Source organism: Corvus brachyrhynchos, unplaced genomic scaffold (genome assembly GCF_000691975.1).
Source record: "Corvus brachyrhynchos isolate BGI_N302 unplaced genomic scaffold, ASM69197v1 scaffold162, whole genome shotgun sequence".
NCBI classification, from domain to species: Eukaryota; Metazoa; Chordata; class Aves; order Passeriformes; family Corvidae; genus Corvus; species Corvus brachyrhynchos.
In genome coordinates this window covers 5,642,124-5,655,168 of record NW_008236696.1, presented here as the reverse complement: position 1 = coordinate 5,655,168, position 13,045 = coordinate 5,642,124, and the positions used below count along the sequence as shown (strand labels likewise).

The 13,045-nt window shown below is 43.6% G+C and overlaps 1 protein-coding gene across 1 annotated transcript in view; it reads left to right on the top strand.

The window, feature by feature from the left end:
* Window positions 1–13,045, top strand: part of DIS3L2 (DIS3 like 3'-5' exoribonuclease 2) — a 184,125-nt gene that overhangs the window by 85,052 nt on the left and 86,028 nt on the right. The window contains exon 8 of the mRNA XM_017727008.1: window positions 7,223–7,302. Within this exon, the coding sequence (XP_017582497.1) occupies window positions 7,223–7,302 (80 nt within the window). The remainder of the gene's footprint in view (window positions 1–7,222; window positions 7,303–13,045) is intronic.

Genomic DNA, 13,045 nt, shown 5'->3' with positions numbered 1-13,045 from the left:
GAAGCAGCCACTCTTAGGTTTTAACTAAAATCTGCCAGCATCAAGTGTGACAAATGTGGTAGACACTACAAGTAATAAATGTCTTTAGGAGTGGGATGTTGAAGTCTCTGAAATGCTCAGGCACTGATTGGTCTCTGAAATTTCTCTTGGAGAAAAGGCACTTCATCCCCATTGAAGTGATGAATATTGGCGGGACTGGTCCCGTGCTTATTGGCACTTTGTAACAAACCATGGTCGAGCTGGGTTTACTTGTGATTGAAGAACGAGATTGATTTTTGTGGTTGCCATAACAATTGGATTGTTGTGTGAAAAAATGTTCGTAGCATTCACTGGAGTGAGTTGACAGCTCTAGCATGCCTGTTCCCAAATTAAAACAACTGTTTCCAGCTCTAAGAAATGGTGTCTGCGTAGCTTTTGCAAGATGGAGCTCAGCAGGGTCTTAGAAATGACCTGAAGAGCTTAAAGATTCTAAAAGTGCCTTTGCTATGCTTAATTTTAAAATGCCAGCTTTGAGCTGGAGTTAATAAGGGTAAACCAGGAGGCTGAGCTTTCACTCCCACCAGGCTATTGTATGTATTCACAGAGTGAAGAGAACGGGACAATCTAAGGAGTCCCTAGAAGAATGTAAATGCACTGCAAGTGTCTAGACATGCAGTCACTCGTACTGTAAATGTCTTAGCACTGACATGCCCAAGTTTAAAGAAGGCTTGCGCTGCCGAAACTTTAATAAACAAAATGATGGTCATTCCTATTTCACCGCCTGCTGAAGCAGTCTGGCCTTTGGAAATTGGCTGATTTGAATCTGCAAAGGATTCAGCTTGGTGCTTCAGGAGTCTTTGGATGGCTGGAGGGACTGTGGGCCTTGACGACTGCGCCTGGGTCAGGGCAGGATGTCAGTGTGTAGCCACTGAGTTGCTTGAATCTTGAATGCTGGAATTCACAGGCAGCAGGTTTCAGCCACCTTCAGGCTTCTGGTGTGTTCTTTGTTCTCTTTTTTAGTTGTTTTAGATGTGTTGGTCTTCGTGAATGTCCAGCGAATGTCCCAGGAGACTGCTTCGATCTGAAAGTTGCCCACGGGAGGGGAGTCAGAATGGGGAGGTAAATAAGGTAATTAAGTTCGGGTGCCTTAGTTCTATCAGCTTCCTGAGACAGGGAAGTGGAGAGGGAGGTGCTAATCTCTTCTCTCCAGTGACAGGACATGTGGGAATGGTTCAAAGCTGCAGCAGGGGAAGTTTAGACTGGATATTAGGAAGCATTTCTTTACCAAGAAGGTGGTCAAACACTGTAACAGGTCTCCTAGAGGGGTGGTCAGTGCCCCAGCCCTGTCAGTGTTTAAGAGGCATGTGGACAAAGCCCTTAACTACAACATGCTTTTATTTGGTCAGCCCTAAATAGGTCAGGCAGTTGGGCCAGATGATTGCTGTTGGTCCCTTCCAACTGAAGTAGTTCTATTCCATTTCATTTGGTTCCCTTCCATTTCCTTCTCTTCCAGACCCTTTGTCTGGGTTTCCTGTTGAAAGACTTTCAGTGATTCCCTGCTCAGCCCCTTCCTTAGATGCTCTGATTTTCTTGTGAAGAATCTCTCTCTTTTTCTCTCCTGAGACTTGACAGTCTAAATTCTGCCCACAGCCTCATTCCTGAGCAGTCCAAGTTCAGACAGATGCCAAAGTCAGGGCTTCAGCCTGAGGGACTTGAGATGGTGCTGGCTGCTTCGGGGACCAGGAGGAGTGGTGATCTGCATCACACAGGAGCATGGACATGGTTTGGCTGCCAGCTGACTTGTGCTTGTGGTGCCTGGGGTGAAATTCCTCCCATGCTCTGGTTCCTGAATAGCTGGGTCATACTTTGCTTCTTTAGGACTCTGCCTCCCATGAAAGGTTACATCAGCTGGTAAGGACATCTTGCTTCATGAAGGGTTTTCTGATGCTCTAGTGGGTACATGCAGTTCTCTGGACTGGTATTTCATGGTTGTTGGCATTTATTAGTGGTGAAAATCTGGGCTACAAATATCCTCTGGTGAGTTGACTCATCTGTGTGCTGCTGCTTGGGAAGATCGAGTTGCAAAGGAGGATCTGTGGGGGTGCTGCTTTGTCTACTGTGTACAAAACTGGCACTTCTCTCCAAGCAGCAAGAAAATTGCAGTTAACACCCAAGTTTTGCAACTGGCAACTGGTCATGCCAGAAACCTTGCCTCTAATAATCCTGAGCCCATGGCTTACCATCGCAATGCTTCATCCCAATGCAGGTAGCCTCCCCCTTGAGCAAAGAGTGAGCCCTGACCACTGGGATTTATCATCTCCTGGTGTTGCAAGTGTTCGTATTTTATGGCTAAACTAGCTGATATGTTTAATTCTGAACAGTTTAACTGGCAAAAATGAATATATTGTGGCAATCTTTGGGGCACCACCTGTACAGTGTTTTCTCTGCTGATTCTTGTGACTACCTTAGCATAGATGTATACATAGATGTATGTATTTGCACAAAGTAAAACAAACTGCTGTTGCAGTCCTGTGATCTGTGAACATTTTAATTACCATGACTGTAATTCCAGCTCACCAACAAACTACTTACCTTACTTCTACTGCTGCACTAGCCATTTATTATAGGTCCTGTTAAAGGTAAAAGGACTAACTGCTTTGCAGACATGCTTGTCTGCTTTAATTAGTCTTCCTGAAGCTGTGCAAAGAGCAACTGCACTTAATTAGCTTCCCTTAAATTAGGATTGATATACCAGCCTGTATAGGTTGACATTGTCATTACTGTGTAATAAACTAAGTGCTCTTTCTGTAATATTTTTTCCCCCAGGTGGTTGATTTGCAAGATGAGAGCAAAGCTCAGACAGATCCAGCTTTAGTAGTGCCCTTGTCACTGCCTTGGAGCTAGAGGTGGCTTGGCCAGTGCTGCTGGGGGCTGGCAGGGTCTGGTCAGTGTGGGTGGCTCCTGCTTTCTTGACTCTTGCTTTCAAGTCCACCGAGGTCAGTGTGAGGTGTTCCCCCAGTCCTCCCAAAGTCTTGCAGGCATTGCCTTGCTCTGGTGCTTGAAACCTCTAAAATAAGGAGAAGGGAGGAAAGATTTTGTTCTTCCATCGGTGGAAACTCCATGCCAGAGCAAGTTCACCTCTACAAACCTGCATTAAACATCTGTTTTGCATGAAGAGGGTCCTGTAAAAAATGGAAGTTTCCACAATGAAATGTTTGGGGGTTTTTTTGACCAGTGCTGGTTCTTAAAGGCACATACTTATCTCCAGTCCTTTCCAGCATGAAGACCAGAAAATCTCTTAATTCTTTATGTCTCTATCTCTTAAACCATTTTCTTTTAACCAAATTGTATGTTGGAACAAGTGGACTTAGATCATCTCATTACTTTTACGAAGTATGTTTTGATAATTTGAAGTGAATAAACCAGGTTTTTTTTAGGTGTGATGGCAATGAGAGATGCTTCCTTTGAGGCCTTGAAAGAAGGGAGAGAGGGGGATGATCAAGCTCCTTAACCCACAAGGTCACCTTGGTGGCCCTGCAGCAGCTGGAGACACTGCTGATTTGTGTATACCCGTAGTCAGTCAATGCACATGTGTGTGCATGTAGCTGTGGATTTAAGTAACACCTTTGTCAGCAGGTGCATGAAACATTCTGTCCCTTGTGGTTTAATCAAAAAACTTGCTGCAGGCTGGTCTTGTTACTGGTTACAGTCAGAAATGCAGTCTGATCTCTCTGAGATCCCTTGTGCCACAGCCTTTGGGGCATTGCACAGCCAGACAGTATGGTCAGGGCAGGAATCTGAACAACTTCTTCCTCTTCACCGGGAAGATTTGCCACATAGCTGAGAGCAGTGTTGTTTCTTCACCCAGATGGTTTTTGTCAGATGCCTCCAGGGTCCTCCCAGAGGTGTGGGCAGGGTTGGCTGGTGTAGGTGCCAAGGGAGGGGACAATTTGTAGAGCAGGGGCAGGCTGTGCTGCCTACACCCAGCCTTTTCTCCCCTTGCTTCCACTGCATTGCCTGATTCTCCAGGATGAGAGACAGCTCTCTGTGGCATCCTGGAGATAAAAGTGATACCACTAGGCCTGGAGGAAAAGCAGGAGGAGATAGCTGAGAATGTGAGACTGTGCCCTGGAGGAGCAAGTGTGCAGAGTGCTGCCCTCAGGCTCAGAGCTGCAGACCCATCACTCCATGAATCCCACAAGCCAGCCCTTGTTCCAGTGGCCATCTGAAACTTCTTCAGTAATAAAAACTGGAAACCAGAAATATAATTAATCACACTTAATAATGTTGTTACTGGTGAGCCAAATTCACTCAGAAACTTTCATCTAGGTGTAGGCCTGTGTGCCAGGATTATCTCACTGCTGTGGACTTGGAGCTCTGCTTTGAGGTTGGCTTCTCTTGTCCCATTGACTACCTGGCCATCGGCTCTGCAGCACTTCTGCAGTATCCTTATGCCAAGGAGTATCATTCCATGTTTTACTTGCTCAGTGACTTTCTTACCTCACCTTGTAGTCTGTGCCCAGAATAAACTGCCTGTGACAAGCTACAAGTCCAACTCCCTTGAATAGTTCTAAAGGAGAAGCAGATCTGAGCCTGGTGGTTAAACATACCCAAGCTGGTGCGAAATGCTAAATCAGAATTTGGACCCCATTTCATCTTTGCATCTGTGAGTTTATGTATCTCAGATGTCTGCAAGCTGTGTCTGTGCCAACCATTCCTGTGCTGAGAGACAGCTCAGAGCCAGCCAGCACATCCCCAAGGGCAGCAGGCTGAACACAAAGGGAGGCTGGGGCTGGCCCACCAGCCTTACAGGTTTAGACTCTCTGAACTGGGACCACCATTAGCCTCTGCAGTAGACTTGACTGGCCAAACACATCTCAGCAAATCAGCCCCTTAGTCGCTACCGCTGTATAAATGTGGCAAAACATTTGGCACCCCTGTATTTCTGCTCACTTCTATTTAGGGCACGCTGCAAATATGCACTTTGTTGAAACCAATCTGCTAAGTTTTTAGCTGCCTGGAGCTACAATTGGCAATGGGTGGCAGATGCTTGTGGTGGCAAGCCCTGAACATCTGGGATAAGCTCTGTATTCCCCTGACACAGGAACCCACATTCTCTTTGAAGCAGCTCTTAGCCTTTTTTCTTGCTCACTTGCTAGATAAAGCAAGCCATTCATGTCCATTCAGTTGACTCTCTTAAATGAAGTAACTTAAAGATTAACTGGATGTGGCTGGGTGGGGCCCTTTATACCCTGTGTGTTAGTGGGACCTGGTGTAAATACATGCAGGCTGGCACATGTGCATATCCCATACTGTTTGTAGTAGAGTAGTGTCTATCTGCATATGTACAGCTCCCTAAAGAGAGTTGCACGATGCCTTGGAGTGGTGTTATCCTGAAATTCCATCCTTAGGTGGCATTTTAAGGAATATGTATTTTTGGAGGTAAGGTTGCTTGCAAACCTTTAAAATTTGGTTGATTTCTAGTGCTGGCACCAACAGATCAAAGTCCCGGTGTAGTTGAAAGATTTTATATCTTCCAGTGTCACAGTCTCTTAATTTGTTTAGATGCATGCAAAGGATCAGAAACTAACGTGCATCTGGAGATTAAGGCAGCTTTGCTATCCAGTCTGAAAGCCAGCATATTCCGAAAGATTTTCGAAGTCTCAGAAGTGCTTTACTGATTTTTATGTCTTTGAAAATCTCTATTTAGTGTGCCTGGTGGAATTACATAAATACATGCTGCCAGCTGTCTGACACCAGCAGATACCACCCAGAGCATTTCAGTAATGAAGTGGTAGATCTGCAAAGTTGGGGGCGTTGCTCTCACTGAGAGAGCACCCATACAAAAAGACTAAGACTTTCTAATTCCATGTATACTTGTTCCTTTAAGAATTTGCTGTCATTTTTCCTGTCCCACCTCTCCTACCCCTGCAGTAATACCAGTGGTTATGCTGTAAGGAAAATAGCGTGTGTTCTCATTATACATCTCTAGAAGGGAGTTGCCATCGTGATATGAGTCTTTCTGTGGCAAAGAGAAAAGAAGAAAAGCAGTGGTCTGATCTCTTCTGTGGCAGCCTCAGCCTATACCATTGTGCTTGGGGATCCTTTAACTAGGGAGGGGCTGAACTTATCCTAAAAGTTAAGATAAAAGCAAAATAAACCAGCAAACCCATTACTTTACTGACCTTATTGCTCTTCAGCTCTGGTCCTGCATTCCTCACAGTGCTTGTGAGAACTCTGCTATAGTCCAGAGGTCTGGGAAAGAAGTTGCTGTAAGACAGCCTGGGTTCAAGGGAGGCCCTGAAGCAGGATTTTAGGGAGTTTTATTTGTTGAGTGCTTCAGATTTTGTGTCTCACTGGTGCCAGGCTCTGCTCTATGAAACATGATGGTTCCTGAGTCAGATGCTTTATTTATCCCATCTGTGTGGCCCTAGACCATATCTGTGGTCCAACTTGGTGTGTTCCCAGTGTTCCTGCCACCCATTGCTACAGGACATACATATGTGAGCCTTCCAGGGCAGGGCTGCATATTTCACGTGCCACCTGCTACAGCACATGCAAAAGGATGTTCAGCTTTTCCTGAGCACCAGGTTGATTTGTAAGATTTAATGAGCTGATTTGGAGCTTGTCCTTTCTATAACCTGCTTTTCCCTTTGATGCGTAATTGGCAGTGTAGGTTTTATAAAGTCCTGCAGCTCCTGGGTGTCTTTACTGGGAGCAAAACTCTCACTCAGTTTTGTCACATTCAGCTTGGTTTGTATGTGTTTCAGTGCCTCTGCTCTGTGCTAGCTGTGCTCACGGAGTGTCAGATGGTGTGACATCTACTCTTTGGCATGAGCATGAGGGTTATTTGTGTTCCATTTAACTTTGCAATTAGGAACAATCTATTTTTACTCTAGCTGCAAGGCATCTAGACTTTTTCTTGCTTGTTTCTTTGGAGTGAACTGATGGGCTAAATTGTTTAGTTTTTGTGGAGGAATATCTGTAATGAAATGAAAGCTACTAAGAGCAAGCAGTTAAACCAAAAAGAAAAATGAAAAGATACCCAAGGAGATTCACTTGTCTAAACCATTTTTTTAAAAATAGATTAGATTTAGAATTCGGATTAGACTGGAAGATGTTTCAACAGTCTTCTGAAAACATGGTTGTTGTGGTCTGGATATCTCTGATGGGCTCTGTGTTTTGATACCTTCTTCATGACTGGGAGATAAATTTTCCTTTTCTTCTTTTTTTCTTTGGATAGGAAAGAATGCATTTTCACCATCGACCCATCAACTGCCAGAGATCTTGATGATGCTTTGTCCTGTAAACAACTCCCTGACGGTATGAGATATATTTTACAAAATACTTCTGAATACAGTGTTTGTATTCAGCTGTTGACACACTTGTATCTATAATTTGTCCTGAAGTATTCTTTGCCAAATATAAGTAGAGTAATAACCTAGTTCTTCTCCTGTTGGTTTAATTGCTTGTTTTTAGAAATCTTAGAGCAGACGTCTTCAAGCTGCACTCAGTCTTGGTGTCAGAAAATGCAGAGCCATGGTGTTTTGCATAATCAGAGCTGTAATTTGATTTGAGCAGATCTCAGCTGTCTCCTGTCATTATGGGAGTTACAGCTGAATAGCTAATACACCACTCCTGCAGGCTAAAGTCGAGTGGAACTTTGACCTTGTGTACGCAGTCCATGGGTAAAGGAATCCAGTTTTTTGAAGGTCACTGGCTGAATTGTTTTTTGGTGTTTATGGGATGCTGGGAATTGTCAGATGAGCACAGTGTGCCTTATAAGTTGTGTTTTTCTTCTCATTGCCTTTTGAGCTTTCTCTTCTGCCTTATTTGTCCTTTTACTATGCTGTAAGCCAACAGAACAGAAAGTAAAGCTCTAGAAGCCAAATCTTGATGATTATGACCAAAGGAACTTCTCTCTTGTAAGCTTATTTTGCCATCCAAGCTCTGCTCACTTAGTTTGATAAGATCCAGTAACAGGCTTGGTTAGAAATATTTCTTGATTAGATTAGCCTATCCACCCCTAATAATGAAGATAAAGTGGTTTTTTTTTGGTGTGAGTTTAGTTTTTCTTGCTCTTGCTTATCACCACAATACGATGACATCCAAGACATAATTTCCATTTTTTTGAGTTGATTTCATCCTGTGCAGTGTGGCCAATGAATTGTAATGTCATTTAGACCCAAGTATAGAGTACTATAACAGTGCTATAAAATGGATAAAACAAGCAGAGGTGAAAGAAAATTTGAGGCCAATAAAATTAATTGTACTGTACAATTTTGAGACAAGCAGTTTTGAGACAAGATTAAGAAAAAATTGCTGTTCTGTTTCACAGAAAATTGAAACAGTCTTTCTGGGAGATCCTAGGCTGAACTCTGTTCTCCCTCTTTCCACTTTGTCATCTGAATTACTATAGGTTTATGACCGTGTTGTGATCCCACCGGTCTTCAGATCCAAAGTGTTGGAACTCTGGCTTCTGAGCATTTACTGCTCACATACACGTGGGTTTTAGATGCTGCAGGAACCTTTCACTGAGCTGGTTTGTGGTGCATACATCTGCACTGTTCTCTTATCCATAAGCCATTTGGAGAAAGTGTTCAAAGAAAGTATCAGTGTGAACAAGAACTCTTCACTGCCAGAATTCTTCAAAGCCATTGCAGGGCTGTCACTCGTGTTTGGGGCTTATGGGTATATGTGGTGATGAGGGATGTGGCTACCCTTGAAGTCTCCCTTGTCTTTCCAACTCGAGCAGAGGAGAAAAGAGGCAGACAAGTGAATGCACCCACTGGTGGCTGTCCCATCCAAAAGCCTTGTATCATTTTCCATGAAGCATTAGCTGGTAGCCTGCTTGCAGGAGCCCTTGTGCCAGATCTCTGCCTTTTGGCTGGAGCCCTGCATCCTCCCACCGGCTCGTTTCACCCAGTAAGAAGATGCTCTGAGCTGGAGCCTTCTTTAAGAGTGACCTCATCTCTGCCTGTCCTGGGCATCGTGTGCTCAGCCTCTCCTTTCAGCCTGTGATTTGCTGTGAGAGTGGCCACACTCCATCACCACCTCAGCCTTTGGCTAAGGAAATTGAAATTCACTCTCTGGAAAAGCCACTTTTGATGCTGGTGAATCCCAGGGACCAGGTTTTAAATCAGTGTGGAAAGAATGACCATGGAAATACCTTTTTATTTTGAAGTCTGTGGTGTTTATTCTGAGGAAACCTTGTGGCTCAGAAGGCAGTACAGGCAGGAAAACAGGTTGTGATGGTCTTTGGTGCAGTTATGATCCATTCAGGGGGGAGCTGAGGAGTGGAGTGGGAGTGACTGCATCCTTCACACAGGCATGGTGGCTGGCTGGCCGGCCAGCTCAGCCCAGGTCCCTGAGCAGGCAGAGGAAGGAAATCTCAGTGCATCAGAAACCTGTGCATCGGTGTTGGTTTAAAACATGAGAGATCTCTGAGGCAGAGATGCCCAGTCTGGTAGCTGGATCATCCCCATTTGTAAGGCTCCTGATGTCATACAAGGAGATACCTGCAGAGTCTTTATAGTGAAAATGAGTAGTAACAGCAACTAGGAACTGTACTGATGGACTGTCATCCTTTATCCTCTCAATGTGCTGCTGTTTGAGGCACAAACTTGATGCAGCATTTCATGGACCTTTTCCTCAGCCTACTGTGGTTTGGTATTGAAATGCTAAAACCCAAAGGTTAAATTTTTTAAATACTTCCTGATCTGAAGAACTCAATTGTAACATTATTTTGCAAGCCTCCTATAAGGGGTATCTGTTTCACATGCAGTTGGCAGTATAAGCTGTATTTTGTGCCCATTTCTAAGGTGTCACCTTAGAGATACAGCTGCAGAGCTTGTTGTCCAAGAGACCAGGTGTTGGGTCCTCAGCCAGGGTGTGAGCATCACATAGTCTCTGTTCCTAGCAGGAGAAAGTAACAGAAATGTGTGTATTCGTATTACCTGACACACGCTCTTTATTGCAGTCCTTATTTTGCATCCCAATGGGGAATTTAGAGATCGTTCCATCAAACTGTCCCTGGATGGGACTGGGCTCTGTCTAGCTGGGGACATGCTTCTCTTCAGTTTCTGGCACGGGGGAATTCGGCCTGCAGACCTGCAGCTGACAAAAGGCACCCAGATCCATCTTGTATCACAAGTTCCCAGGACATTTTCTTGCATGCAAATTGAATTTCTGTGGACTTGTTACTTTTTTGTCCTGGTGTGAACTGAGTGCCTTGCTCAGTGATTTTCAGTCTGTGGTCCACGGGCTCTTATGTAGGGTACTGTTATAAGTCCATGAAATGTGGCTGGTAAAAGCAGGGGTAATAAGTCCATCATCAGATGTAAAATTTTCTAAGATACCTGTACTTTGACTTAAAATTCTTCAGGAATTTGTAAACTTAGACTGGTCCAAAACCAGTGCTGGGAGTCCTTTGGGGTCACTTCTTTGTGTTCACTTGCTTGCAAAGCTATGGCTGTTCCCAGCTCTTCAGTGTTCAGGAGAGCCCCTATGGGAACCTCAATCTTGTGCTTAATAGAGACTTTTGACATGTTTTGGAGGTACCCTGTGAACTTTTGGCTCTAAAAGTTGCTATGATAGCTGCAATTATTATGAGAAAGAGCTGTTTTAGAAGTTAAGAGCGTGTCCGGGTCTGGCAAGGCTGAATCTCTCAGGAGGGGAAAGTTGTGTTAAGAGTTAACACAGCTTTTATTCCAAATGTAAACGTGGTTACAAGAAATTATTATTTTTTCCATCTCTTTTGCCCATATGTAAAACACTTTAAAAAAGCCTACCAAAAAATCCCAACGTGAGCAAACCGCATATCTTGGCATCCTCATGATGTCAGGAGATCTCCAAAAATCAACAGAGAATGCAGAACCCAATTCAGAATTCTCTGTTGGTGTATAGCACACTGAATTTCTACAAAAAGCACACTCATTGTCCACATTTCTTCTATCAGACAACTAAATCAGGGCATTTCAGAAGATTTTGGAGAATGAAATTGTCTTCAAGCATTCATTGCTAATTTATTCAAGACTGTGACAGTTTCTTTTCCTTGAAGGATCTTGGGCAACAAGCAGAGAAATAAGGAACTATCTTTGCACCTTTGTGGAGTTTCAAGCCTTCTCAGTGTGATCCTTATCAGATCTGGTCAATGGATGGAGGACTCACCCGTGCTACATCCTCAGTAAAGGATGGAAAGGAATTTTTTTACCAAAGTAGTTCATAAATCTATCATGAAGAACTACTCAGTAGCAGAGTGTCACTAGCAAAGCATGGGATGGCTGTGGGAAGAGCTGTATTTTTAATGGAACTCACAGTAAGATATTGCAGCAGTTGGAAACTTTTCCAGGGATATATGTTTTAAGTGGGCCAGTCTGGTTTTGAGAGGATTTTATATTGGAGTCTGTTTCTGATTAACAGCCGTGCTCCTCGTTATTGTTTAATGATAGCAGTAGGGAGGTGAGCTTGCTGTTCACATTTGTGAGTGTATATTTTAAAAGAGATCAGCTCCAATAAAGAAGGAAAATAGGGTTATTTATGTAACAGCTGCAGAAATATGAACAAACTGTACTCCATTTAGATGATTCAGCATGACCTTGGAGTAAAAGATGGCTCTGGCCTGCACCTAGTTTCTACAGCTTTTGTAGAGCTCTTTCAGGGTAGCTTGAGGTTTTAAACAAGTTCATTTCAGTCAATGCTCTTTTGTGATCCTTTCTGCACGTCTTCTAGCAAATTGCTGCAGCCAGGAAGGCGCAGCAGACCCATTCTCGGGTTGTATGGATGTTGAGAAAACAGCTGTACTGTTTTCAAGCCTGAATGCTTTCACCCAGGGTGCAGAGGTTTAAAGATTTATTCTGGTCTCAGCATGGCAGGTGACCTGCATGTCCCAGTGATACCAGGCACATTTCTCACACTAGCCAAACCTCTTCTGGGAATTACCTGCCCAGTGGTGCTTGTATTTCTGGTAATGTACACTACTGATGCAGTTGTGTTTGAAGGCTGCTTACTGGTAGGAATAGAAATGGAATTCAACACATTTCAAGGCAGACAATTCCTTCTAGTGAAAGGTCAGGCCATGATGGGAAAAGATGCAGCAGAAATTATGGGGATGTATTTCTGAGGGGTTGTCTTTTGATGCTGATCTCAGAGCAGAGCTTTGGGCTGTACTGACGGAGCTTCTGTACATCTTTTATGTGTATATTGATAACTACCATGGTTCTCACTTGTGTTTTTCTTTAATACCTACATTCTTACAGTCTTTTACAAAGTAATTCAAGTTAAAGTAATTTACATCTTTTTTTAGGTGGAACTGTTGTACTGCAGAATAGAAATATATTCTACAGACTGGTTTCCATGTCCTTAGTGACACTGGTTTCACTGGTTGTCTGCCTTTTGGAGTGAGGCCATAAATAGATACAATCATTGACTCTTCCCAGTGTTTGCCCAATGACCTAAACAAATGAGGCTTCTGCAGTGTGCAGCCCCCTGTTTTTCTCTGTTTCCCTTAAATCCATTCAACCTGTTGGTGAATTTTAATCAAATGTACCTGAGGGAAATGGGATAAAAACATCAAAAACATAGTGTTTCTATAAGTGTCATGAAAATGAGGTGTAAGCAAAGAAGAGAGCTTTTCTTAGTGACCCAAATCTGAGAAGAGTGCAGCATGACCTTTCTGCTTAGCACAAAGTTCCTTGTGGGCTGCTGTTTTTGAAAACAGATCTGCAGAGAGTCAGATCTCTTTTCAAGGACCCTATTTCACACATTTTGGTAAAGCTAACTAATGTTTTGCCAAATGTTGATAAAATTCTCCCGTGTCCAGTGCAGGCCCCCAGGCTCTGGGGCTGCTTTTCTTAGACCTGGACAGCTTAGTAGACATCCCCTGGTGTGTGAGCTCCAGAATCTTGTGCTTGAAAAACACCTGTAGAGCCCTGGTAGCCCCAAGATATTCTCTGCCATCTCAGGTGACCATCTGGTCTTCCTCTCCTTTGACCTGCATTTTTTCCTGATGTAGGTTGCAAACACTTGGCATGTTTTAATTTCACAAAGTTCTGTGCACATATATTTT